At 49.9% G+C, this 27154-nt stretch overlaps 1 protein-coding gene across 1 annotated transcript; it reads right to left on the minus strand.

Moving 5' to 3' along the window:
• Nucleotides 1–5764: 5764 nt before the first annotated feature.
• On the minus strand, nt 5765–27048 carry GTPBP4 (GTP binding protein 4). The gene is made up of 17 exons (XM_045812921.2): nt 26948–27048; nt 25178–25348; nt 22291–22394; nt 22072–22208; nt 20744–20844; nt 19043–19135; nt 18086–18277; nt 17937–18002; nt 15924–16013; nt 15024–15134; nt 12720–12797; nt 12394–12445; nt 11880–11980; nt 10597–10794; nt 9247–9312; nt 7170–7313; nt 5765–6430 (listed from the first exon to the last, which is right to left on the minus strand). Exons 1-17 carry the CDS (start codon nt 26993–26995, stop codon nt 6278–6280), a joined length of 1905 nt encoding a protein of 634 aa, XP_045668877.2. The 5' UTR covers nt 26996–27048; the 3' UTR covers nt 5765–6277.
• Nucleotides 27049–27154: the final 106 nt, after the last annotated feature.

Here is a 27154-nt window from a genome sequence, read left to right on the forward strand (position 1 = left end):
GGAAGAAATGAATTAGACCTCCCAGTACAAGTATGAACCTGTTAGCGGTTTCTCACCCATGTCCAGCTCAGGGTCATTTCCCACGTTCACCAGGAGGTGCGTGCAAGGTTGGGGCTGAGACATGTGCTCACTTTTGCTATTAAATCTCTAATGCTTTTGCATGATGGTGGAATGTGTGACTAATACGGTGACTGTTTTCAGAATTTACCGAAATTTTCTTTAGAAAAGATCCAAGGCAGGGAACAGCATGAGACTCTTGGGTTATAAGCTCAAGCCCTATACTCCAGGTATTAAATATACGTCATCCAGCATTCAAATCCAAGCCTGTCACTTCTGGTCTAATTTTATGCCAAGCTGTGAGGCAACTGTGCATTTCACCACTGTCCTTGGTGGATTAGGTCAGGTTGTATGGTTTTCATAACCAGCATTTCAGGGTTTGGAAGCGTTCTTGGAGAAAGAGGGCCAGCAGGTGGAGGCAGGTCTGCACACCCACACTGAAGCCACGGTGCACGGGGGAGCTCTGGGAGCTGCTCGTCTCATCCCCCAGGCTGCAGAGAGGATGCGGGTGCTTCTGTGTGTGTCCCAGGACCCTCACTTTGAGGATGGTGCTTCATGCCTTTCCTATCCCTGCTTTAGTGGTCTCCCAGCCTCCTCCTTCAGACAAATGCTTCGGGAAGGAGCTGAGGGGGATGTTTCATTCAGTAATTTCCACATATTTTCTAAAATCCTTTCTGGAATAAGGCAAGCTTAAAATCAAAGGGAACAGAACAAAAGGAGACCCAGACAGCGGTCATGATTCCTGAAGCCTGTTTCATGTTCACGCTTCCCTTCTGCAGAGGTGACGCTACCAGGGGTTGCCAAAGCCCCGAGGAACAACGAAAATCAGAAACGCCGGCACGCTCTGCGTTTTCCATGACAGCTAAGTGCCCAACTGGAACACATCCAGCCCTCTCCACACCCACACTTGGGCAGTTGATACAGGAGTACGTGCTGTGCAGACAGCCACTCCTCGAGGCTCAGGCTGAGGGCCGGTCAGCTCGCACACAAGAACGAAGGGAAGGATCGGAGGGAACAGTGCCTACGTCCCCACGGACCCCGAAGAGCACCTCCACCCAGTAGCCAGAAAGGAAAGCCTAGTGGTTCCCAGCAATGGGCAGACACTCACAAGTGTCCTGTCTCGGTGGGAGAGTTAGCCTAGATTTAGGACTGCTTGGTCTCACCGAACACATCCCGAAACCTAGACCCGAAACGATCAAGCTTCCAAACAGTTTAGCGACCTGTCAAGGGATAAGCGCACTCGATGCGGCATCCAGACCCAGTCCTGCCCTTCCTCGTCTTCGCTGATGCCAATCCATGAGGTAAACATAAACTTCACCGCTGTCCTTGACTTCAGAAATCAGTATGTGCTTTCGCTCACCCCGCCGACATCTGAGAATATGCTCACTCAAGGGGAATGCGCACAACCGGTGACCGTGCCTCGTGCTGCTGCACGCACTCTCGGAAATGGCAGGCTTTACATGCAGGTCAGCACGCGGACGCAGACACACACACACACACACACACACACACACACACACGCACAAGAGGGCGAGAAGACTGAAACCCCGAGAGGTGGTTCTCCCGGGACAGCATCAACCACAGAGATGACCTCCAGGGTGTGCGTTGCTCTGTTTGAGTTGTTGAATGAATTAATGAGATTACATTTCTTCTTGACACCTTGGGAGAGGACGAAGGAGAGGCTGGAACAAGGGAGGGAAGTAAAGCGAAAGTCAAGCTAACTTCAGGTTTCCAGGAGACGGCAGTGTTCCGGAGCAGGCAGGCTGCCACCCCCGCAGAGCCGGCTCCCAGGGCCCGGGACAGGAGCGCTGTCACCCAGACCGTGAGACTCAGGGGCCTGCAGCAGCCGGGTGAGTCTGGCCCAAGGCAGACCTCGGTGCTCAGGCTTCTGCCAGCACTGCGGGGGCTCGGGGGACCGCTGAGCCCTTCACTGAGGCTGCAGGGCCCAGATCTGACAGCCAGCTCCTCACCCCGGGACAAGGTCTTTGACAATTGCTGCCACGGTGAACGACCCCTCTCCTTGGGCTGCCCCCAGACTGGGTGCCACTACCATCATTTATTCATGATCTCCATTCCCACCCTCCTGCTCCAGAGGTGCAGCTGCCTTTAGAACCCTCGTTCCACACGGAGGAGGCTCCTGGGGCAGCAGGTCCACGGTCGTAAGTCGGCCAGGGCCATCCTGCCACACCGGGGCCTCCAATGGGCTCCACGCCAGCCACGTACCCCCGGATTGCTGCACTTTGAAGCACGTTCTGAAATCAAAAGTGTGAGTCCCCCACTTGATTCTTTTTCAGACTATTTCAGCTACTCCTCAAAGCTTCCACGTGAACTTTAGGATGGATTTATTTCTGCAGGTGGCACGGACATCTGGGCGATATCACGTCGGCTGGTGGACGGACGCCGGTCTCGGCATGTGTTCATCTCTGCATTTCTTTCAGCAACGTTTTACGTTTTTCAGTGTACACATCTTCCACCTTGGTTAGTTCCCAAATATTTTCTCCTTTTTCATCCTACTATAAAGGGAATGATCTTAATGTAGTTCTTGGGTTGCTCACTGTTAGTGTATAGCGACGTAAGTGATTTTTGTAGCTTGATTTTATATCCTGCAAACTTGGCTGAGTTCACTTCTTTGGCTATGAAATATTTAAAGTTCACTGAATATATAAAATCATGTGATCTGTGAACAGAGATGATTTAATCTTTTCCTTCCCAATTGACATGCCCACTCCTTCCTCGTCTCGTCTCGTGCTCTGGCTAGGCTGCAGTGCCGTTGAGCAGGAGTGGCCACGCGGGCCTGCTGGCCTTGTCCCTGATCTCCGAGGAGGCGTTCAGTCTGGCCACCGAGTGGGAGGGTGGCCATGCGCTTTCCAGACATGGCATTTATTCTGAAGCAGTTTCCGTCTCAGGTTTTTGAGTGCTTTTATCAGCAAAGGGTATTGCATTTGATCAAATGCTCTTTCTGCATCACTGAGGGTCACGTGGTTCTTGTCCTTCACCGTGTTAATGGGATGCGTCACATCTGCATGCAGGCCGTCCATGACTCCCAGGAACCTCCCAGGCTCATGCCGGCCATCCTTCCAACGTGCTCACAGCAGTATGCTAGCTTTTTCTTGAGGACTTCTGTGTTGATATTCACGAGGGACCTTGGTCTCCTGTTTTCCTACAGTGTCTCTGTCTGGCCTCGGTATCCACACCATGCTGGCCTCACGGGATGTTAGGAAGCATACATACCCTTCTCTTCATTTCTGGGGAACAGTTAAAGGATTTGTGGTGTTTTTTAAATGTTGGGTAGAATTCACCAGTGAAGCCACCTGGGCCAGGGCGGTTCTTTGCTGGGAGTTTTGTCTAATAGTAAGAAACAAACATTAAGTTTACCACCTTAACCCATTTTTAAGTGTACAATCCGGTATTGTTAAGTACACTCACGTGGCTGTACAACAGATCTTTAGAACTTCACATCTTGCAAAACAAACTCCGTCCCCATGAAACACTAACCCCTCATCCCCTGGCTTCCGCCTCTCAACTCCGTTTCTGAATTTCGACGAACGCAGACACCTCAGGGCGAACTATGGGGTGCTGGTCCTTTGTGAATGGCTTATCTCCCACAGCAGCGTCCCCGCAGTCCGTCCACACTCACACAGGTCAGGGCTTCCTTTCTCCTTAAGGCTGCACTGACACTCCTGTGCGCCTTTCTCTGTACCCATCCGCCCATCGCCCCCGGAATGCTGGGTTGCTTCCTCCTAGTGGCCATTGTAATTCTGCACCAAACGTGAGGTGCACACGCGTCTCTTAGAGATCCTACTTAGAATTCTTTTGGGCTTCCACCTGGAAGTAGGATTGCTGGCTCACGAGAACTCTGTTCTTGAGGAAACCCCGTACTGTTTTCTACAGGGGCTGCACCAGTTTGCATTCCTACCAACAGCACACGAGGTTCCATTTTCTCCACATTCTCACCAACACCTGTTTCTTGAGCGTCCATGCTGGTGGGAGTGAGCTCACGGGGGTTCCGTCGTTTCTCTGTATTAATGATTTCCAGCATCTTTTCATGTGCTGATTGGTTATTTGTGCATCTTCTTTGAAGAATTGTCTGTTCCAGTTTCCTGCCCATTTTTTAATCAGGTTGTTGTAGCTGAGTTGTAGGAGTCCCTTATGTGTACTGGATATTACCTTCACAAAAGATGTATGTTTGCAAATATTTCCTCTCATTTCATAAGCTGTCTTTCACTGTTATTTCCTTTGAAGCACAGAGATTTGCTTGGTATCATCCCATCTATCTTTTCGGTGTTGCTACCCGTACTTTCCAGCTCTGGAATTTTGGGGGCACCTTTTCGTTTTTTGCTATTTCTTTTGTTCACACCTCATTTTCCTGACTCAGACCTTCTTCCTTCAGCTCTGTCTTTAGGATGGTTATTTTAAACTGTCTGGGCAGTTCACCATCTCATCCTCCCAAGGCAGCATTTTGTCCTTTACTGGGCCGTACTTTCCTACTTTTTTGTATGCCTTGTGATTTTGTTGAAAACTGGACAGCTGAAATCTCACAATGCGGGAATTCTGGAGATCAGATACTCCCCCTTCACCAGAATGGATGGATTTTGTTTTTTATCACCATGCCAACGAGGAGACACTGAAGGTCTCCATAGCTCTTCTCTGAGTATGTGTCCTTCCCGGGGCATGTGTGTGGTCTTCCCAAATTTCCTTCACATGCAGTTGCTTTTCAAAGTCCTAATCCTTGAGTGTCTGGCCCCTAAAAGAGATAAAGCACGGAAAAGAAAGGAAAAAGAAACAGGCCTGGCTCTTTAAACTGCCTGCATCCGATTCAGCTGAAGGGAATTGCAAGAATGGGGTCCATCTCTGTGTCTACACGTCCGCCATCAGAAGCTGCAATCAGCAATCTAAACCTAGAATCCTGATCTTTGGGAGACAGGGCCTTAGCACCCCCTCTAACTCACAGAAGCAGCCACAGGAACACATGCACAGTGACTGCCTGGGGTGGGGGTGGGGTGGGGGAAACGTGAACACCAAAGCCACAAGGGCTAAAATTGACCAAAATTCATGGATTTGCCAGCCAAGCCCTTCCGTGCAAGATACAATCCTCCAGAGAGACCCGAGGTCCAGAACGATTCCGCAACTATGATCCCCAGGAAGAGATGGCCTCCTGGCTCCCCAGCACCACTTGCGTTTCAGGTTCTCTTAATGAATCTTTTTCAGCACACATAACACGAAAATCTTACTGTGTATCCCCAAAACGCAGCACTCGTTAGACATACCTGTAAGAAAACTACATTACAGGACGAAACGCCGCGGACGGTTGCACGGCACGTGCTCAGGAAGAGCCTCGCTGGGAACTGCACACGCATGAGCGGTAACACTGGTGCTGCTGGGAAGTCGGGAGGTGAGGCCTCCGGTGCTCCGTCCTGGCGCTACGGCCTCAGAGGCCATGTGTACGTCACAATGACCTCCATTCAGAACTGGAAATGGGCGCCAGCAGGGGATTCTGCGGGAGTGCTGGGGGTGTGTTTCGCTGGACCCGCCAAGCAGCAGAGGCCACACTTGGAGCTGCACAGCCTGAGGTAACATTTTACCCACAAAGAAGTACTTTTTGTTTTGAAAACAGAAGAGTTGGTTTATTTTTTTCCCTTTCCATTTGGCTTAACTACAGTGATTTGTAACTAAGCCAAAAACACCTAAATAAGTCAACCTAAACCACTTTCTTTCAGAAGTTTATTCTGGATAAACTAGATGGAGAGAGGTTACCAGGGCACACACATCACACAGAAAGACGAGAAAATCATCTAGCGCTGGCACTCGTTCTTAGCAGGCAGGGCTGGCAGCCTTCTGCCCTTGCTCACAAGCAGAGGAGTTCTCTTTGCAAAAACAGACCAGACACACATGAACCAAAGTTCCCTCTTGCAGAACAGAGTAAGACTTTTCTCCATCAAAACACACATTCACGTCAATCAATCTTCCCTTTTCTGCAGATCTGAAGCAATCAAAACTCCATCAAACACAGAATGCACCGTCCACTCAGAAGGCCTGTGCCATGCGGCGGCGCGAACACTTTCCCGCACTCGTGCACCCGCCGAGACCAAGCAGCCAGAGCGTCCGGCTTCCTCGTTGTCTGCAGTTTACAGGCCGGAACCCCGACCCCGGGACCCCACACCACACTAGGCCAGGCCGGGCGCCACCCCGTCCAGCCAGACCACTGCAGCTGCAGAGGCCACTACCGCCTGTCCTTTTTACCAGCTTTCCTCTTTCCGGAGAGCAAGTGCTTGGGCTTCATGTCGAACACATGTCTGTCCGCTTCTCCCTTCTTCCCCAGGCGGTTCATCTTCCTCTGAGCCTTCTTCATCATAGTCTTGGCTTTCTTCACCATCTGTGCAACACAAGAACACACAACACACGTTAGCTACCGAGTTTCCACGGGCCTTGCCTGTCTTCACGGTCCAGATCTCTTCTGCGAGGTCAGTCATTGCAGTTTGCCCTGGGGCCCAGGGGCTGCAGAACTCAAGCCTGTGCACGGGAGGATGGGAAGAACATTCTGTCTAGACAAGTCCTGTGCCTAGCAGGAGCTGGAAGATTAGGCCCATCGGCTGTAACTCTCTCTTAGATAAACAAGAAAACACAGCCCATGAAACCATACTGCTCCTATCTGGCAACACTGGTACTAAAATCCAGATTTCTAGGAGATGGAAATCTCAGGCTTCCATCAAGTAAATGGTTTGCCAGTTTATATACAGACTTTCTCCTGTACCTGAGCTTTCAAAATGCTGAAACTAACCATTTCTGTATTTACTTAATAAAAAAAGTTTCAATGAAAGAGACTGTATATATCCAAAGTGTCTTTCCCAAAGACTGACCAGAACCGCTCCCTGCAGGGACTCTGGCCCCAGGCTGTGAGCAGGGTGCCCTAGGACATCATGCCTCCACCCACCTGTGGGAGGACACCGCTAGGGCAAGGGTGCAGAACACTGAGCTCGCCTCTCAGAGGGCCCCAGCCCCACCTGTGGTCCCTGCCCTCTGAACCACAGCTGCGGGGTGTGTCCTGAGCCCATGAGTCACCAGCAGAGGCCACTGTTTTTTACCACACATCACAGGGACTAAAAGGGACTAACCTTGACATCCCGAAGGCCAGAGACATCCCGCGGAGTCCGAGAGCAGCTGCGGCTGCGGGCTGCAGACGTGGGTGGAACAGACCCCTCCCGTTTCCTCTTCCTAGTAACGCTCCGGGACCTTCTGGCCTGGATGGCATAATGGGCCTGAAAAGCACGAATGGCAAATTCAGGGCTGTGGTCACACACACGAAATTACACCGACAGGAGATAAGACACTGAAGAGTTTTGAAAGACATTACTGAATAAGCTAAAGCTCTTTAAACGCACATTAGTTACTGGTTAAATATTCTTTTTCAGTTAACACACTGCTTTATGTTACATATAGGATTTTAACTCCATTAGAAAGTATCTACTTAAAGCTGGCCATTCCACAATGTTGTCCCTTACCCTTGATCATGAGACTGACACCCGTTTCTATTTCACATGTACAGTGTCCTCTCCTTGCAACTCTGGGGTTATGTACCTGAACACAGGGGACAGCCCTCAGAAAGCTCCGAGCTGAGGATAAGCAGACACACCGACTGTCCCCTGGGCGGCTACCTCTGCTCCCACTGGCGGGCGCCCTGCTCACCCGTTCCCTGTCTGTGCCCTCGACAGGCGCACAGGCACTCAGCCTGCACGCGATAAGCAATCACATGTTCGATAAGATAACGCGCCATGTGAGCAGGGCGCCTTCACACGTTGCTAGTTAAAAATCCGAATCAGTCTAACCCAGAACTTTAACATGATGCTGTCTTTTGATTTTGGTTATTCTAATTCTGGGAATCTGTTTCAATAAAATAATCCAGAATATGAAAAGATTATTTTATATAAAAATGTATATGCTCCAAAGGGGCCTGGGTGACTCAGTCAGCTGAGCATCCAACTCTTGATTTCAGCTCAGGCCATGATCTCAGGGTCCTGGGATCAAGCTTGGTATTGGGCTCCGTGCTCAGTGGAGAGTCTTTCAGATTCTCTCTCCCTCTGCCCTTCCTCCCACTCACATACAACCACTCCAAAATGAATAAATAAAATCTTTAAAAAATGCATATGCTGCAACATAATTCATCAAAGAAAAAAATCAGAATTCCAACAGTTATCTGAAATACCTTTTAATCGTTGGGCCCCCAGGAAAACTGTTCTGAACTATTTACAGCCCAAGCTCCTCTCATGCTGACTCAACGCACCCTCACAGATCTGTGTGGTCACTAAAGTAAAACGCTACCTGAAGACTTCAGTCACCAAAATCAAAGTTCAAGTTAAAAATTTTAAAAATAAGTTTATGTTTTGTTCTGACGTTCTATTCCAACTTGTATTCTTCCCAACACAAATTACTTTTACTTCATTGTATATTTCTTACACATCACCTTATATTCTGAGTTAACAGCAAATGAATTTTTACACAATGACCAGCCCAAGAAGCCAAGAATAAACTAAGACTTTTTACTCAAAACTTATCCTGAAAATGCTATGCCACAGTGAGAAACAGGCATGATATACAGAATGCAGTTATAAATACATTTTAAAGAAAAAAAGGATTAAAGCCCTCTGCATAAAAAGCCAAATAAAAACGTATAAACGGCATGTCAACCTAGATTATTTCTGTGTGCTGTAAACACAAGTGATTTTTTTCCTTTCCTGTTTTTGGTATTTTTCGTATTTTCCATTAACCTGAAATGGAAAATGATGTAGGCATAAACAGGATAAAAAACTGACAAAAAGGGGGAAAAAAAACCCAAAACCAAAAAAACCAAACCCCACAAAGAAAGTGCACTGAGGCCGCCCCATGCTCAGGGCCACACGGAGTGAGTAAGGCGTCCCTCAACTCTTCTCGCGGGAACAAGACTGGAGGCTGAAAATGGCCCCTGCACCACCAGCAGGGTCCCTGGATCTGAGTGCCCTGAACTATCCCAAGGGGCCCACGCACGGTGGTGGGACGAGCACGTTCAGCTCTCAGCCAGCACTTCCAATGCCGCTCGACACACACGCTCCAAGTTCTCCTCTCTTCCGTAAGCAGCTCTGCCAGCCCCGGGTTTCTAAGAGCCTGGTGTCCTAAGGCAGACCCGTACGTGTCCCAGGGCCATCTCCACGCACTTACGTTGTCTTTGTCATCCATGTCAACACCCAGACTGCGCATCTCCTCCTCCAAGACTTTCCGCTGAACCTGAACACGGGGGGAAGGGATTTAAGCAAAATTACTTTGATGAAATGCTTTAAAAAAAGAAAACTCAAAGGACAATGCACCTTTTACAATGATCTAGGATACGTTTCTTCTAGGAATTAAATCTTTTAATCGAGCTCACGTTTGTATTTTTGGGCACTCATTAAAGCCGTCAAAACCAACATCTCCTAGGCAGTGGCCACATGTAAGATGACGTACACATCACGTCCTTGGATTCTGCACAACTCTGCAGGGGAGTCTCGGCGTGCAGGGTCCCTGACGCTGAGGTCACATGATGTGCCCCAAGACGCAAACTCCAGCTGCGGCGTCTCCTCCCAAACCCACAGAGCACCACTGGGGACACAGATGTCCAGTCTACCAAGAACCACTTGTTTCCCATCTCAGGAAAACAGTATTTCTTTTTTTTTTTTAAGATTTTATTTATTTATTAGAGAGACAGCCAGCGAGAGAGGGAACACAAGCAGGGGGAGTGGGAGAGGAAGAAGCAGGCTCCCAGCAGAGGAGCCTGATGTGGGGCTCGATCCCATAACGCTGGGATCATGCCTTGAGCGGAAGGCAGATGCTTAACGACTGAGCCACCCAGGCGCCCCAGGAAAACAGTATTTCAGACACACTAACATCCACTGAGGTGTCTGGACCGTCACTTACCGTTCCTCTCCTGTCACATTTTAGCTGACCCTCATGCCATCCTTCTACCACATCCCTCAGTTTGAGGGCTCGCCCACAGGACCTGGGCTCACCTGCCGCCCTGACGAGCACAGAGCAGGAGAGAAATAGCCTATAAAGATGGGGCTGAGACTGGAAAGAATTGTCATATCACTTGAATAATTTGTGCCTAAAGTGTGACTCTCACTATCCTAACCAGTCACAGGAGCCAAGAAATTGCCCGAGGATTTAAATTGGACTGGCTTAGGTTTCTGTAAATGGCAAAAGATGAGTCCTGACTCGCAGAGAAATTAAAGAACAGGCACATGGTAACTAACGGCTTTTGTCACAAATCCCAATCACAACCTTACTCTGTTCAGCTGCAGAGAGTCTGACTTCAACAGTGTGAACCCGAAATTCACCAGGAAAAGGGGCCATCAGCAGAATCCAGCAGACCAGGGCTCAACCCACCGCAAACGCCAGTATGTATCAACAAAACAAAGTATGTGCAATCCCACGGCCACGGCCACATTTGGGTTCAAATGTTGCATTTAGCAATGACTGTATGAGAATCCAGTACCGCACAAGCCGGTCCTGGCACTCTGGAAACACAGAACTTGCCTTCTTAGCAGTCCGAGGCATCCTGGGGCCCTGTGTGTTCTTCTCCTTGGACTGCAGAATTTTCAGCTTCTTTTTTTCCCGAATTTGCTTTGCCAGTTGGCGGATCTCCCCCATCTCTTCGTCCTCACTGTCAGACTCGCTGTCGTACTCGCCTGCTGCTGTCCTTAGCTCTTCTTCTTTTTCTAACTCTTCCAATTTCTTAAAAAAGAATTATCATTAAGCACAATGAAAAACTCTTAAGTGTAGCGATGTTCCTGCAGGAACTTGGTTCTCCTCGGCCTCTCGGGGGGCGATGAGCACCTGTGCCCAGTTCTTCGCAGGGACGCCCCGTGAGCTGTCCTGTGCCGTTTCTTTTTCTTTACTAACAATTACTGCAGACATTAAGGTGAAATGTGCAGACGTCACCTCCCTCATTCCGAACCACCTGCCCTGCCACCACACACACACCCACACCCACACCCACACCCACACACACACGTGCATGCGCGAGACCACCTCCTACTGGAAAAACTAGGAACTTACCAATGTGAGCTGACATGGACCTACAACATCCCCTTTGCCCATTCTAAGGCCATCCCCAAACACAGACGCCACTGCTGGCTACAGTTAATAAACAAGTTATGGGAGCACCTGGCTGGTTCAGTCTGTGGAGCGTGCGACTCTTGATGTCGGGATCCTGAGTTCAGGCCCCACACTGGGTGCAGAGATTACTTAAAGGAGCCCACGACAGGGTTCCTGGGGCTGGGAGTGTGGGCCTCAGCGTGCAAATGGAGGGGCCTGCCCAGCAGAGCAGCCTGCAGACTGAAAATGTAAAGGAAGGGCAGCATTTGGGAAGGAGCAGGAAATGAGGGAGCACTGACAGGAAATACTCTGTATTTTTTCAAAAACCTTGACTGAGGAGAGAGGAGCAGGAGAACAAGTAAAGGAGAACACAGGGTTTAAGAAAGGTTCTGTTTTTTAAAGAAGAGGAACCTGCTAAGAGATAGCCACGGAGGAAGCCGCCGCCAAGGAGCAAAGCTCCAGGAGGCAAGAACGAGTCAAGCCGGAGGACAGGGAGCTCGAGGCCCACAGAGTACACGTGCCCCACAAAGGAGGCTGTGGCTCCGACCAGAGCCCTGGGGTCTCCAGGACACTCGGCGGGAGTAGATTGTTGGTGACAGGGTGGGGAGGCTTGCGCTGTAGACAGAACACAGGCAACATGTCCAGGTAGGCCAACAGTCACGCTGGTACCTTCACAGTCACATAAAGAATAAAAATCACATAATTCAGCAAGCGACACAGACCTGCATGATGTCGGGATCAATATAATCAGCTACATTATGGCCTTCCCAAATCTCTGGTATCTTATCGTATTTCTCAGAGGAGTTCATCAGATCCCAGTACTCTGAAAAAGAAAAGAAACGTTATGTTTACTAGAGTTTTTAATACCCTCAACCACAGTGTGCCCCAAATCACTTCTTACACACGGCTCTCCAGGAAGACAACAGAGCACATGCACCCAACACCCCAGCGAAGAAACACACGCCCAGGGTCACGCAGCACCTCCGGACCACAGGCCCAGAGTGGGAGACGAAGGCAGCGGTGGCAGGCCAGCAGCAGCAGCGGCCTGCGCTGGCACCCACGCACCACACAAGCTGACCACCACCCTCCTCCTGAAGCCCCCGAAACCGCCCACAAGAAGCCTCAGAAGCCATCCGCACACAACCTCATCTCTAAGAAAGGGATTAAGACGCAGCTGCGGGGCGCATGGGCACTGAGGCCCTCCCGCAGCTTCCTGACCCAGACGTCAGCCCTTACTCTGAAGGTCCAAAATGTAATCGTCTCCCAGCTCCACTTCAAGGTCTCGTTCCTGCAACACAGGGGCAGGGCACTCCCATCAGCTCTCGCTGGCCTTCCAGGTGCGTATGTGTTGAGCCCCTCCTCGCCCCTGGGAGATGACCTCTTCTCCAACCCACCAGCCCACTCCTCTAACGCCTGTGTGGCCCAGATCCCATGTCCGGGAAGCCCCACCACTCACATCCGTGCTTGCAGAACCTGACAGGACGGGCCCGACCACCCCCAGTGTTATTCTCTGTGCCCGCCCTGTGTACACGTGGCCTTCTGCACCCCTGAAGCAGACCTACCTGCTTTCTCCTGGGCTCCCCAATGTCCATTCTCTTCCTGCGTGCCACCACTCCCTCGGGGATGAAAGGGGGCCTCTCCTGAGGAGACATCACCAGAAAGAGTTACATGAAATACCTTGCTGAATGCAAAAGGAACACAAGAGTGAAAAACCAGAGGCATGCTCCCCCTCTGCAAAGCCAGACCAATTACAAACCAGCAGATGACTGGGCGGGGGCACAGGGCCAGCTGGGCAAGAAAACAGGAAAACTCCATTGCTGATCCAATGTTTATTTATTTATTTATTTTTAAGATTTTATTTATTTATTTAACAGAGAGAGAGCAAGAGAGCATAAGCAGGGGGAGCGGCAGGCAGAGAGAGCAGCAGACTCCCCGCTGTGCAGGGAGCCCAATGCACGGACTCTATCCCAGGACCCTGAGATCATGACTTGGGCCGAAGGTAGATGCCCAACTGACAGAGCCACCCAGGTGCCCCTGCCAAAGTTTACCTGGAAAAAATAAACACTAAGATTCTCAAGAAAAATTATGAACAAAAAAGCAACACAGGAGAAACAAAGCAGATGAAAGCAATCTAGACAGAAACCCAGTACACAGAATTTAATGGAAAGATACAGGATTCGATCATTAGTTCTGAGATAAATGACTAGCCCGGCAAAAACACAGCTGGGAAGCTGCCTCCTTCCCAAGAACAAAAGAAATGCAAGACTGAGCAAAACCTTCTGTTCAAAACAGGTAAAATTAAAAACATGAAACCATTCAAGTATAGAAGAAAAATACTTTTAAAGAATATTTTTGGAATGAATGATAGGTCTTTCTGTGCATGACACAAAACCCAATAGCCGCAAAAAAGTATTAATATTAGTTAATGGTATGTATTTGAAAAATGTATAATCTAAAGGGTGCCTGGGTGGCTCAGTCGTTAAGTGTCTGCCTTTGGCTCAGGTTATGATCCCAGGGTCTGGGATAGAGCCCCGTGTGGGGCTCCAGGGAGCCCGCTTCTCCCTCTCCCACACTGCTGCTGTTCCCTCTCGCTGTATCTCTCTCTGTCAAATAAATAAAATCTTAAAAAAAAAAAGTATAATCTGAGACTGAAAGAGGAAACCCAAATCAAAAAGCAAACGACCTGGGGTGCCTGGGTGGCTCAGTCAGTTAGACGACTGCCTTTGGCTCAGGTCATGATCCCAGGGTCCTGGGTTCGAGTCCCACATCAGGCTCTCCGCTAGGTGGCGAGTCTGCTTCTCCCTCTCGCTCTGGGATCTCTCTCCCTCGCTTTTACTCTCCCAAATAAATAAAAGCTTAAAACAAACAAAAAATGACCAAAGAAGAAAAACAAAAAAAGCCCTACAGAACATATCAAAATCTAATTTCCCTTACATAAAAACTATAAATTAAATGAGTATAAATTATATGAGTATAAATTATAAATTAAATGAGATAAATGACCTGAAGAACTAACAGGCCAATAAGCTCATGAAAAAAGCTTGCCTGACAGGGCACCTGGCCGGCACAGTTGGTGGAGCACGTGACTCCTGATCTTAGGATTGTGAGTTCAAGCCCCATGTTGGGTGTAGAGACTACTTAAAAATAAAATCTTCATGAATAAAAAAATGCTCGCCGGCATGAATCATGAAGGAAATCCCAGCAATGGGACCACCTTTAATGGATCAGACCGACGTGAGTGAACACTCAGCGTCAAAGATCCGGGAAACGTACAGCATGACCCAGGAGGACATGTCTGGAGGACACTGACCGTCTCAACTCCCTACCATAAAACTCACTCTACGTATACGTCTGCAACGAAAAGCAAAGACTTAAGGATAAAGGTGTGCAACGGAGCACTGTAACAGCAAGAAAACCAAGAAAAAACATTTTTCTTGAAGACTGACTGACTTATTTTAGAGAGCACTGTGGGAGGGACAGGGAGGGAGAATCTCAGACTCCGGCTGAGTGCTGACTGCCCCCCAACCCTCGACACGGGGCTCGATCCCACAACCCTGAGGATCACGACAAGAGCTGAAACCAAGAGTCAGACGCTTAACCGACTGCACCACCCAGGTGCCCCAGAAAACAAAACATTTTAAGGAATGTGATACACTTCTAGCTTCAATATGCCTGCACACCAGGAAGATCAATGGGAGGATGAACGAGACATAACTGCCTCTAGGGGAGTGAGACGCAGGTTCTGCCCCCGCACTTCGTACGTCAGGACACACGACGTCATTCCTACTCCACTGAGTGTGCACAGTGCCCACGAGCCCTGCCTGAGGCGGGTGGGGCTCGCAGCCTCTTGGGAAGGCCGACCTCACCTTGTCGTCTCTCTTGTTCGGCATGGCCAGATGCAGCCTGTTCAGCACCTCGTTCACTTTATTTCCTTTCATTTTGGTTTCAACTCGATGAGCCAGGAGCCTGTCACAAGCCTGAGATAAGGAAACAAGGGCTGGACTCACAAGGCATCCCACCTTTGGGGCCAGAGGCCGGGGTGCAGGGCAGAAACCAGGGCCCCCCGCTCACCAGCACACCATGTTCCAAAGCTTTGGACCCCGCTACACCCTTTTCTTCAGGAGTCACAGTGGCTGGTGCCGTCTTGGGGATCACCCTGAGGTTCATGTAACCCCCCCAGGGCAGACGCCACACTCAAGAGGGAGCAGGGCCCCCTTCCCAGGCCAGCCCAGGCTGGGACAGTACCGAGACAACACCCAACGGCCCTTCCAGGCCTGGCTCCCACCACCAGCGACCCTGGTGCTGTGGCCCCAGCAGGTTCACGGCCCCCCTTGGACTCTGACTGGAGCACCAGAGCTGAGCCAACCGCATCGGACCCGCCCTTCCCTTCTATTTCACATAAAAACAACAACGTAAGTGATCAGAATCGCACTGAAACCTCACAGGAAACGTCTCTCTCTGTGCTCCTTTTGCTCCTTCAACTTCTGCACAAGTTCGGCGACCGTACAGCTCCCACAGCCCTCCTGACAGGTCAGGAAGGACAGCAGGCAGTGGACGAAGTGAAGTCACCCGTGCGGAGGTCGGAGCGTCCCCTCAAGCCCCACGTTCAAGTGGGCGGGTGGGGACCAGGGTCAGTGCGGCACGCACGCTCTCCCGCGTGGCCGCCTTGAGGACTCCCTGCCCACGACACCTGCAGAGAACGCTCCCTTCCCAACAACTGGCTCCTCTGACGACAAAGGTGGCAGAGGGATGGACGAAGCACTGACCTCCGTTTTCACTTGAATAACCCCTTCCTCCGTCAGGGTGCTAGTCTCAACCACGGGAAACCCTGCAGCCTGCAGATCTACAAATATTTTCTGGGAAGACAAAAGAAAAACGAGAGAGCCGTTATTTATCTCCACTTCCCCACGAACAATTCTTACTGCTTCACACAGGTACCATAAATGCTAGTTAGCATGTCCGTGGTTCATTTCTAAATTCTTCTAAAGGACTTTTCCCCCAAATGCTGATCTTTCCCTATATTCTTCTGAGATTAATACCCATTACTGGGAAGATCAAACCAGACTACAGAAGCAAACCAGAGGCTCCCTGGAACATTCTTCTGTAAGACATCATCTTCTAAAAAGGAACCCGGCAACATCAAGCTACAGAATTTTTTAAAGAATGTTTTCAGTTCTATTTTTACATACTTTTGGCCTCTACAACCTAAGAGAATTCCTTACAAAACAACACAGAAATGTATAAATCAGTCAGCTTTGGAACGAGGGGCTTCCCCTGTACACCCCTCCACCAGCACCCCCTTGTCCAGACGCAGGTCAACCCTGACGGGAAAGCTTGTCACGAGCAAGGCCACCACCCTCGCTACAGGGTCCGACTTCCCAGGGAGACTTCTTCCTCCCCGGGAAAGACCAGTGGTCTTAAGGACACCAGGGTCTGACTAGCCTGTGGTCCAGACACTCTGCCCGCCCCTACCTGGGCTCACAGTGACCGCACTCATCTCACAGGAGACGAGTGACAAGCCAGAGCACCGTGCACACGGCACAGGCCGAGCCATCAGGCGAACCCAACAGTACCACCACGACGGCATCTGCCGCCCACCTGCTTTCCGATCTCATTCAATCTGCCTGACAGCATTGCCGACAACCCCCCCAGGGATGCAGTTGGTAGTACCAGCAGCTCCAGAACGGAGACGACGCCCCCGTCATGGCTCGCAGACCACAGAGCTGGGACCTGGGCACGCCCACCCTCAAAACCTGAGCACCTGGCAGGACGCACACCCTGACCTCTGTGCTCCACAACTCTACCCTCTTCTCCACCCTCCAGTGCAGGCGCCTAAAAACCAGAGATCACTTATAGGGACTTGGCTCCTCCCCAACCCAAGCAACTTCTCTGATGTTCGTGTGTACCTAGTTAGTAATAGAATGAACACGCTGCAGTGCCCGAAAAACCAGCATGGCTGTCTAAAAAGCCTTACTCTTAGCAAGTATTAGATGTCCAACTAGTACAAGACAGAGGTGCTGGGAAGGGACAGCACACCACCCCTGGAGACCCTCCACGTTGAGCTGGTCGGTGACACCCGCTCCAGGAGATGGGGCCACAGTGAGGTTATTCTACTGCCCTTTTTCTCCAAGCTCCAGGGTGACCCACCCCACGAGGCACCTTCTAGGCTCTGACCCTGCAGGCCTAGGTGTACCCACGAGTCTAAAAACCTCTGTGCTAGTGCAAACCTTCTCCGCGGCTGCAGCGTGAGCTGTGTGGACAATGAGGGCTAGCCACCTTACCTGCCCCTAGAAAATACAGCGAACACTTAATACTCACAGTTCCGGCAAGTTCACAGATGTTCTTCCCTCTTCACTCACTCACTCGACTCTGTTCCCAAACTCATTTTCCCACCAGTCTGTGCAGCAGGCACGTGACACCCATAGAACCCTCCTACTTACACCCCCACTCTGCAGGTGCTGCTCAGTGCACCGGGCCGTCCGAGGCCCAAAGAGGCAAGGCCTATGTGAAGGTGCTTCGTGGGCTCGAAGGCAGCAAGGTAGGACCTTCCCTAGGTTAGATGCACCATCCTGCGGGACACACGGGTATTCCCACAGCCTTGAAGGCAGAGCAGAGGTCAGGAAAGGCCAGGTTTAGTCTGCCACCAATAAACCACTGAGGATACCGGCTCAACTGTAAAATAACCTGGACTAGTATTGCTAAAATCCCTCCTAAACTTCGGTGCTCTGAAGTGAGGTGTGCAGTCAGTCGGAAGTACTCAGAGCAGTACGGTGACGTACCTGGTCGTCTTCGGAGAGCTCAGCCAACCTCTTCACATCGCACTTGTTTGCGACAACTATAAGGGGCTGGAACAGGGAAGACAAGGAATGCCATTACCGTCCTCGTAGCGCGGGTTATAAACGAAAGCCCTGGCTCCCACGGTAGGCACCTTATTGATAAAGAGCGGTCTGATGTTCTGGAAGAGCTCCAGCTGCTCCTTCAGCCCGTGCCCACACTGCTCAGACAGATCCATCACGTACAGAACCGCGGCGCGCAGGTGAGCCAGGGCCGTGATGGCCTGCATCTCAATGGTGTTCCGATCCTCCAAAGGGTGGTCCAAAATCCCTGGGGTATCCACGACCTAATGGTCAGATGTGTTACTCCAGAGCACAGATAACCGCAAACCTCCTGCCCAGCACATCCCAGAAGGCACACAACACCCAAACCAGCCCTCACAGAACCACTACATAAAACGTAGGTCTCCCAACTGACCATCATCAAATAAGCTTTAAATATGAAGAAAAAAGGGGGGATGAGTGGACACCGCGGAGCTCACTAAAGAACTAGCCAATGACCTGGACAAAAGGACTTTTTTTTTTTTTTTTTTTTAAAGAAAACATAAGCTCTATGCCAAACACGGGGCTTGAGCTCCCGAGCCGGACACTGAAAGCCACATGCCCTACTGACGAAGCCAGCCAGGGGCCCCGATTGAGCAGAACGGAAGAACTGGCAAACACTCCCACGTGTTAGGGATGACTTTATCGTTTATAAAATGGAAATTCTCTGGAAACTGCTCCATGCTTTTAAACGGCTAATAAATGTTATTTGTAATGACAGGGTCAGAAACGACTTCTTTGGAAGCACCCCTGTTAATGTAATGCAGACATCCACACAGGCCACCGGCTGCTTCGCTGAGAACCACCCCCACGCCGCTGTGAAGCTCAGGGGAGTTTCCTCTACAGGGCCATTTCTGGTGACCCCGAGCATCTCTCCCACCTCCTCAGAGTCTTCCCCTAAGCGCACTGGGAATTAGGGAGACACTCTAGTTACTCAGGGATCCCCAAAATCAAACCCTGTTAACAGCCACCCGGATGTGTGCTCTCTGTTTAAAGGTGAGAGTGCTCACCTGCCAACGCAAGTACTTATAATCCATGTGCCCCACAAACAGAGACTTGGTTGTAAACGCATAGGGCTGGACATCCACATCGGCTCTCGTCACCTAAAACAGAACAATCAAAACTTCAAGTCATGCAAGTTCCTTCTTTTCTCTCAGAGAAGGTAAATGTGGCACCTACATGTTCCTGAAATGAATGATTCTGGCATTAAAAAAAGACCAAACAAGGAGAGAGACCTGGCATGATTACACTGCTAAGGACAGAAGCTCCTGCTCTCTGACAGACGGACAAGCTCCATCCACGTCCCCCTGCCACTGGGCCAGGGCAGGAACAGTCCTCATCAGGTATTAGGGGTGTGGGGGGCCAATACTTGCAGGACGTCCGTCAGCTTCTGCTCTGATCCACCCCAGCCCCAGGAGCACCCAACAAATTCGCTGTGAAGACAGAAATGCTCTATACCTGCTGATACCGGGCCCACCAGCCACACGTCCCCACCAAGTCTCGAAATGTGGTCAGTGCAACGAGGAACTCGACTGTATTGTTTCATTGTAAGGGATTAAGTGGCCACCGGCTCGCAAGCATTTGAGCCATCAGCTCAGACACTGCAAAGCTTCAGCCTGTCGTGTCAGCACCACTTGGGGACGAAAGAAAAACCTGCACATGGGCTCCAAGCGGAAGTGCTCCTGGCAGCAGCCGTAGCACATACGTAACTGCTGTTGTGTGGCACCTGAGGTCTCACTGGCTGTGAACTGACATCTTATTTTATTTTATTTATGAACTGACATTTTATTTTTTTTAAGATTTATTCATTTTAGGAGAATGTATACACAAGGGGAGGAGTGGAGAAAGACAGAGAACCTCAAGCAAACCCCGAACAGGAGCCTGATGTGAGGCTCTATCTCACGACCATGACATCATGACCTGAGCAGAAATCAAGAGTCAGATCCTTAACCAACTGAGCCACTCGGTGCCCCTTACACACTGTTTCTACTCTGTCCGGGTCCCTGAAGCTCAGCAAAGTTGTCTTGAAGGACCAAGTAAACAGTGTCCTCGAGTCCCAATTAATAAAGTAGCTCAAGTAAAGAGCAACTCAGCCCCATGACGTGGACCAAATTCTTTATGTGAGAGGTGACCCAGCAAGCAAAGTGACACCCACGAAATACCTCAGGAAGCCCAATTCAGCAAGTGCAGCCAGTCAGTCCTCACCAGCTCCCCTGGTGCCACCGCTCCCACACTAGGCTCTCCACAAACCCATACTTGAATGTCTCGAATCCCAAAAAAACTCATGGAACATGTACCAGAATACTACGATATTTTCCATAACAGCAGTATAAATGTGGATTCAGACAGACTCGATCCTCCCATCGAGTAAAGGGCTGTGTACGCTGAGAGCAGTACTGACTCAAAGACTCACCGGCCGGCCAGCCTCCAACCCACAGGGACAGGACACAGCAGCCCTTGGGCCTCAGGTCTTTAGTCACTTGCGTTATCACCAGATATAGACTAACCTTATTTATTTTTAAAGATTTTATTTACTTATTGGACAGAAAGAGAGCGAGTGAGCACAAGCAGGGGGAGAGGAAGAGGGAGAAGCAGGGTCCCCGCGGAGCAAGGAGTCCGAACTGGGACTCAATCCCAGGACTCTGGGATCATGACTTCAGCCAAAGGCAGACACGTCACCAAGTGAGCCACCCAGGCACCCCCAAACTAACCTTATTGATGAAGCTGGACTTGCCAACATTCGGGTATCCACACAGGAGCAGGGTCCTCGTATTTGGGTCAATAGTTGGCAGACGGGACAGATGCTGACGCACTGTGAGAAGTTCATATTACATGTACTTAAATTTCATAAGAACAATGGAGAAAGTCAAACTTTACGATCTGCTTCACTTAGTTGTACTCCTGGCCCATGGTTTTATTAACCCCATTCCAACACTTATGACACGAGTTGACAAAAAAAATATGAATAGAAAAAGGATTAGCTGCAGATGCACCACAGTACAAGACTGTTTCCCAAATCAGGCTGTACCCAGAATCCTAGTCAAGAGGTCAAATGTGGAGCCAGAAACATGTCTAAGTGCCCAGACCACTCTTACTAAGTGAGACGGTATCTGGAAAGCGATTGTGAAGCAAGCGCGCGCACCACCGCTTCCTGCCTAGGCAGTGGGCTAGTTCCACGCAAGGACCAGGTGTGTCTACAAGGCACAGTGACGCCACTGGCCTACCCTCAGACGGATCCTTGGAAGCACTGTCAAAGCAGTCAAGTAGGACAACTTGTTACAAATTACTTGCAAGATGCTCAGGAAGAGGGAACAATGACTTAAAAACATCTGTAGCCTAAAAATATAAGTAAAAAGGCTCGTAACTGTTTCTTTGGAGGTACTACGCCAATTCAGAACTATGCTCTTAAATAAAACTATCATGTAACGAAACTGGAGCAGCAATTTTGTGCTAACACCTACTGCAAAGCTTTTTTTAAAGATTTATTTATCTGAGAGAGTATACGTGCACACGCCGAGCTGGGGAAAGGCAGAGGGAGAGAATCTCAAGCAGACTCCCCACTGAGCATGGAGCCCGAACAGGGCTTGATTGCACGACCCTGAGATCATAACCTGAGCTAAAACCAAAAGTCAGATGCTTAACTGACTGAGCCACCCAGGCGCCCCATATTGCATTTTTTGGCAACATTTAAAAAAAAAAAAAGTATAACATCAATAGGTTAAAACTATGGGTCATTTTATTTTTGACACATTTTCTTGGTATTTTCCTGTGATTTATAATGTATGTGCCCTATGTATTAAATATGAAAAAAAAAGTCTCTTAATAATACTAGTAATTTGGAAGCATTTTAACTACCAGCTACTTTTTCAATAATAGTTAGCCTGTCAGAATTTCTCATACGCTAGATAGGGAAACTAATTTGACCCTGTTAGATCTAAAATAAAACAAAAACAAATACTCCAAAGAGGAGTTCTTGATGAGAATCAAGGAGCGTAGCTGCACACACTAGACAGCGTTCTTGCGGACGCATCCCGGGTACCTTGCTCCAAGTACTCCAGGCTCTGCTTCTGTCTCCGGATGATGGTGCACATGCGCCCCAGGGCCGCGCGCTTCAGCTGCTTGCAGCGGTACAGGGAGTCTCCGTACTTCATGAGCCGCACGTAATCTTTGGCCACACTTACAGAAGTACAAACAACTGTGAGATGGTTTTTGCTTTAGACAGTAATTTGAAAGATACTGTATTAAGAAAATACCTTACTTGTCCACTAAACTTTTGGCAGTATTTATCTGTCCTAGAGCCAACTTGTAATGATCCTTGTCGTAGAGGATGTTCATCAAATCAGCATAAAATGGATGGATATCCTAGAATAGAAGCAAAGTGGTCTTTTGGCAAGGGTTTCTCATCCCATGCGTCAATAACACTTGCAGGATAATTTCCCAGGGAAGTACATCCCACCTTTCCTTTCTCCTCAAGCCCCCGGCATCTTTTTCCCAGCCCTCTCTCCAACTGAGGACTCTTTAGTTAACATCTAAGTGAACTCAGGGGTCACTCTACCTGCCCGCCTGGCCTGGGCCCAAGACGTGCCCCTTCACCCCATGTACACACCCAGCCAACTCTCCATCTGTGCACCAGACTCCTCCCCCACTTCTCAAGACCTGAATCCAGGCCTGCAAACATGCTGTCACCGCCCCCCCCAAATCTAAAAGTCTGCAAGCCCCCTTGAACCTGCAATCCTTCTACTCCTTTGTTCCCCTCTTGTCAACCATCATGAAGAAAGGCTCTTTTCTTCCCTTAAACACAGGGTAGTCAGGATTGTCTCCACCAGTCCATCAAAACAGCTCATCAGATCAGCCCCTCCCCAAACTCCTTTCCTCTGCAGCGCTCTGCACAGCACACAGCTGGCCACTCACGCTTCTTGATGCTTTCTACTCAACTGGCCTCCGGGAATGACTCTGGTTCTTGCAGGCTCCTGCTCCCACCCAACACCCAACAGTAGAGCTCCCGGGACCACTGTTCTCTCCACACTCACGTCCTGGGTGACCTTGCGTGTATCTAAGGGCACGGACATCTCCAGACTAGACCTCTCGTAAGGCTCCAGACCACATACACTTCTGTGTGATGTCTTACCAACACTTTGATCAATGCATACAAACCGCCCTCCTCCTCCTCAAACCTCCCCCCCCAACCTGGTTCCCACGTGGATGGATGGCCACTCTACTGTCCAAGGTGCTTCGGGCCACACCTGTGCTGTGATCAAACCCATTAGCTCTTCCTCCCAAGCACTCAACTCTTCACCACCACCAGCTGCTTAATGCAGTGCATCAACCTTCCAGTGGTCTCCCACCCCATGGGCTGCTCATCCTGCAAAAGGTAAGTAAAGCTCAGCATGTCCCAGGCTCAACTTGGAAGTCTTAAGCCAGAACTCAAGTCCTGCACCAGCCGGCTGGCCAACACATCTGCTTGCTCTCTGAGCCATCTCCAGTACTCTCCCTCTCACACACCCTGCCCCACCGCCTGGGTCTTCCTGTTCCTCAAAGACATCACGCCCTGTTCCTCAGGGGCCTCTGCACTTGCTGTTTGTGCCTCCAGTGCTGTTCTCGAGCAGCCCCACGGCTCACTGCCTCACCGCCCTCAGGCCTCTGCTACAAACTCCCCTCTTACTCATCTGACACGCTGCAGATTTCCATGTTTACCATCTTTCCCCTCACTCGAAAATCACAGGGACTCTATGACTGCCGTGCTCCCAGGGCCTGAACAGAACCCGAGACACATCAATCATGCTGCAAACGCAGTTGCTCTAACCTCCTACTCTAAAATTCTTCTCACATGGCTACCTCTACTTTAAAAAAAAGCAGGGGGCAGGCACCTGGGTGGCTCAGTCGGTTAAACATCTGACTCTTGATTTCAGCTTAAGTCGTGATCTCAGGGTTGTGAGATCGAGCCCCAAGTCCACCCTGAGTGTGGAGTCTGCTTCAGATGCTCTCTCGATCTCTCCCCCACAAAAAAGGAATAGAATGTTCTCAAATTTAAACTTCTATTTGTATAACAAAATACCAAGGATGAAGAAAGATAAAACTTCTTACAAAGAACTACAAAAATCTGGTACTAACTAGTCCACAGCATTTTGTTTGCTCAAAGCAGGTGTTTCCGAATATCACACCAGGTTCCAGTAATCTCATTCTTGTTTCCTTCCAGGTAATTTCCACGGTACCCATCCTTTCCCCAGAAACTATTCACTCGTTCAACTAGCCTCTACTGAGCATCTGTAGCATGCCTCGGAGACACATAGAAAGTGCATGCCTGTCTGCTAGCAGAAATCTCTACTCTTATTTTAAGCACATCTGCAATTGTTTAAACAAATATTGTCACCTTAAATATAAAAGAAACTCCTGTCATTTAAACCAACTTTCCCCCTACGCCTTAACCTACCTTTACAGACTACTGTGAGACAGTAGCAAATCTAGGCTCTCACCCTGTATTGCTGACCCCACCCTACATCCTTCACCACCTCATCACCTTGCAGCTGTGTGACCCTACACAGCGACCTCATAAGCAGTGTCTGCTCTTGCTTTCTACAGCTTCCTCAACAGGCAAACTCGACTATGCTTTGGAGTGAAGATTTCAACTGTTTTAGCTTACTGCACAAATCACAGCTCCCCCACACAATTTCTTCTCACCAGTCCACAAAGAGATCAGTGCTGAACTGACCATCACTGGCTGATGAAGCGACAGGATCACAAACAGTGATGGACCTCAGGCCACTGCCGTAACTTGAGGCCACAGGAAAAGAAGTCTTGGAAAGAGGAAGGAGAGGAAGCCCACGTAAGCTGCTGAGCTGCCAGATTCACAGTGCACAGCTCTGAGAGAGCTTGGGTTGGTACCTGCAAGCCTTGAAGTGACAGAGAAAGCCTGAGGAGACAGCTTTGGGCCCTGTCACATGGGGCTTGGCAGGGGGAAAGGAAGAATACTAAGGAATCAAAAAACCTGTGCTTTATTCCCAGCTTTGCCACTAACTCACAAAGTCTGACAAGTGAATCATTTTGTTTCCTTCCTTATTTGTCAGATAAGTACACCAAGTAGCTATAAATACCAATTATCTGATGGCTCAAATTTACATTACTACACGTGTCGTGGAGTCACTTACATCCAATTTGGGGAAATCCGTTAGAATCTGTGAGAGTCTGTCATGGTAATTCTGTTGAGTAAATTTGACTTTCCTCATGTAAAAATGTCTAATGCGATGAATTTGGTAATGTTTATGGATAACTGTTGGAGTCTTCCGTTGAGTCTTTGATAACGTCAGGTCAATAAAGTCCTGCAAATAAACAAAATAAGACACAGTACACCAAAAATGTCTACTTTTTATCCACTTACCTGAAACCCTCTCAAAAGACTAACAACAGTACCGCATGTTTTCAACTACACTTTTCCAACTAATCGTTAATCTTTTATATTCAACTTTGATCACGTTCATAGTTTCGGCCTTTAAAAAACACTTAGCAGATTACTACCAAAATAAATTTTATCCCATACTTTCTTGATGTTACCTTAACTTCCAAATACCCTCTGAAACTTTAGGTAACTCAAGCATAAATCAGAAAAAACATTAAAGAAGAAAATTCCTGCAATTTCAATTTGCAAATCTTTGACTTTGAAAGCACATAAAACAATAAGTAAAACTAAAATCCACTGCTTATAATTTCCTAATACGTGGAAAGTCACTGAGAATATAAATAACTCTTGCTTGAACTGCCCAGTGCAGAGACAAGTGGACAGGCATCCACAACACTGTCAGTAACAGGAGGGACACAGACATCAAGCCTGGGGACCTGTACCCCACTCTCCATCTAGTGAATTGTATGAATCCTTAAGATGCTCGTTCAAAAGTCACCTACTTCATAAAGGTTTCCCCGACTCTCCCCCTCCTTTTGGGGAGGATCCTAAGGTCGCAGAAGATCTCTAACGCCGGAGGAAAGGACCCCAACACCAGGGGGAAGGACCCTAACCTCTGAGGAAGGACCCCAACAAAGGAGGGAAGGACCCCAACGCCAGGGGGAAGGACCCTAACCTCTGAGGAACGACCCCAATGCCAGGGGGAAGGACCCTAACCTCTGAGAAAGGACCCCAACGCCAGGGGGAAGGACCCCAACGCCAGGGGGAAGGACCCTAACTTCTGAGGAACGACTCCAATGCCAGGGGGAAGGACCCTAACCTCTGAGGAAGGACCCCAACGCCGGAGGGAAGGACCTAACCTCTGAGGAAAGACCCCAACGCGGGAGGGAAGGACCCCAACGACAGGGGGAAGGACCCTAACCTCTGAGGAACGACTCCAATGCCAGGGGGAAGGACCCTAACCTCTGAGGAAGGACCCCAACAACGGAGGGAAGGACCTAACCTCTGAGGAAGGACCCCAACGCCGGGGGAAGGACCCTAACCTCTGAGGAACGACCCCAACGCCGGAGGAAGGACCCTAACCTCTGAGGAACGACCCCAACGCCAGGGGGAAGGACCCTAACCTCTGAGGAAGGACCCCAACGCCAGGGGGAAGGACCCTAACCTCTGAGGAAGGACCCCAAAGCCGGAGGGAAGGACCCCAACGCCGGAGGAAGGACCCTAATGTCTGAGGAACGACCCCAACGCCAGAGGGAAGGACCCTAACCTCTGAGGAAGGACCCCAACGCCGGAGGGAGGGACCCCAACGCCGGAGGGAAGGGCCCTGACGCCTGAAGACTGCCCTTCTGTGTCCGCGGGGACCCGCTAACCCCGGAAGGCTCTAATCTAGAGAGGACGCGGCTTAAGAAGGGGGGCCCGCCGGAGAAGGCGACCCTGTCCCGTCCCAGAATTACAGGCTCGGGCTTTCCTGGCGACCCGGCAGGGGAGAGGCGAGAGCGGACGAGCCCTCGCGGCCGCCTACCTTCGCGGACGGCACCACCGTGATCTTCTTGAAGTTGTAGTGCGCCATGCCGGCGATCAGCCACGAGGGACAGCGGACTGGCGGGCGGGACTTCCGCCGGGGCAGGCGGGACTTCCGTGGACGGCGCGTCACTTCCGGGTGCTCCCTGCGTCCCCAGGCACGGCTTCCGTGTCGCACGGCGCCCCCGCCCGGCCGAAGTTCCGTCGG

Source organism: Ursus americanus, chromosome 31 (assembly GCF_024610735.1).
Source record: "Ursus americanus isolate L20-20 chromosome 31, mUrsAme1.1.p, whole genome shotgun sequence".
Taxonomy (NCBI): Eukaryota; Metazoa; Chordata; class Mammalia; order Carnivora; family Ursidae; genus Ursus; species Ursus americanus.

Bases quoted from the DNA above. Each gene is read 5' to 3' on its own strand.
- GTPBP4 (XM_045812921.2), bottom strand. From the start codon at position 26,995: ATGGCGCACTACAACTTCAAGAAGATCACGGTGGTGCCGTCCGCGAAG. The intron at 12,798-15,023 runs GTGAGGTCGGCC...ATGTCTCCTCAG, and splicing joins CGAACAAGAGAGACGACAAG to GAGAGGCCCCCTTTCATCCC. The intron at 9,313-10,596 runs GCAAGTTCTGTG...CCCCGTGTTCAG, and splicing joins TGCCTCGGACTGCTAAGAAG to GTTCAGCGGAAAGTCTTGGA.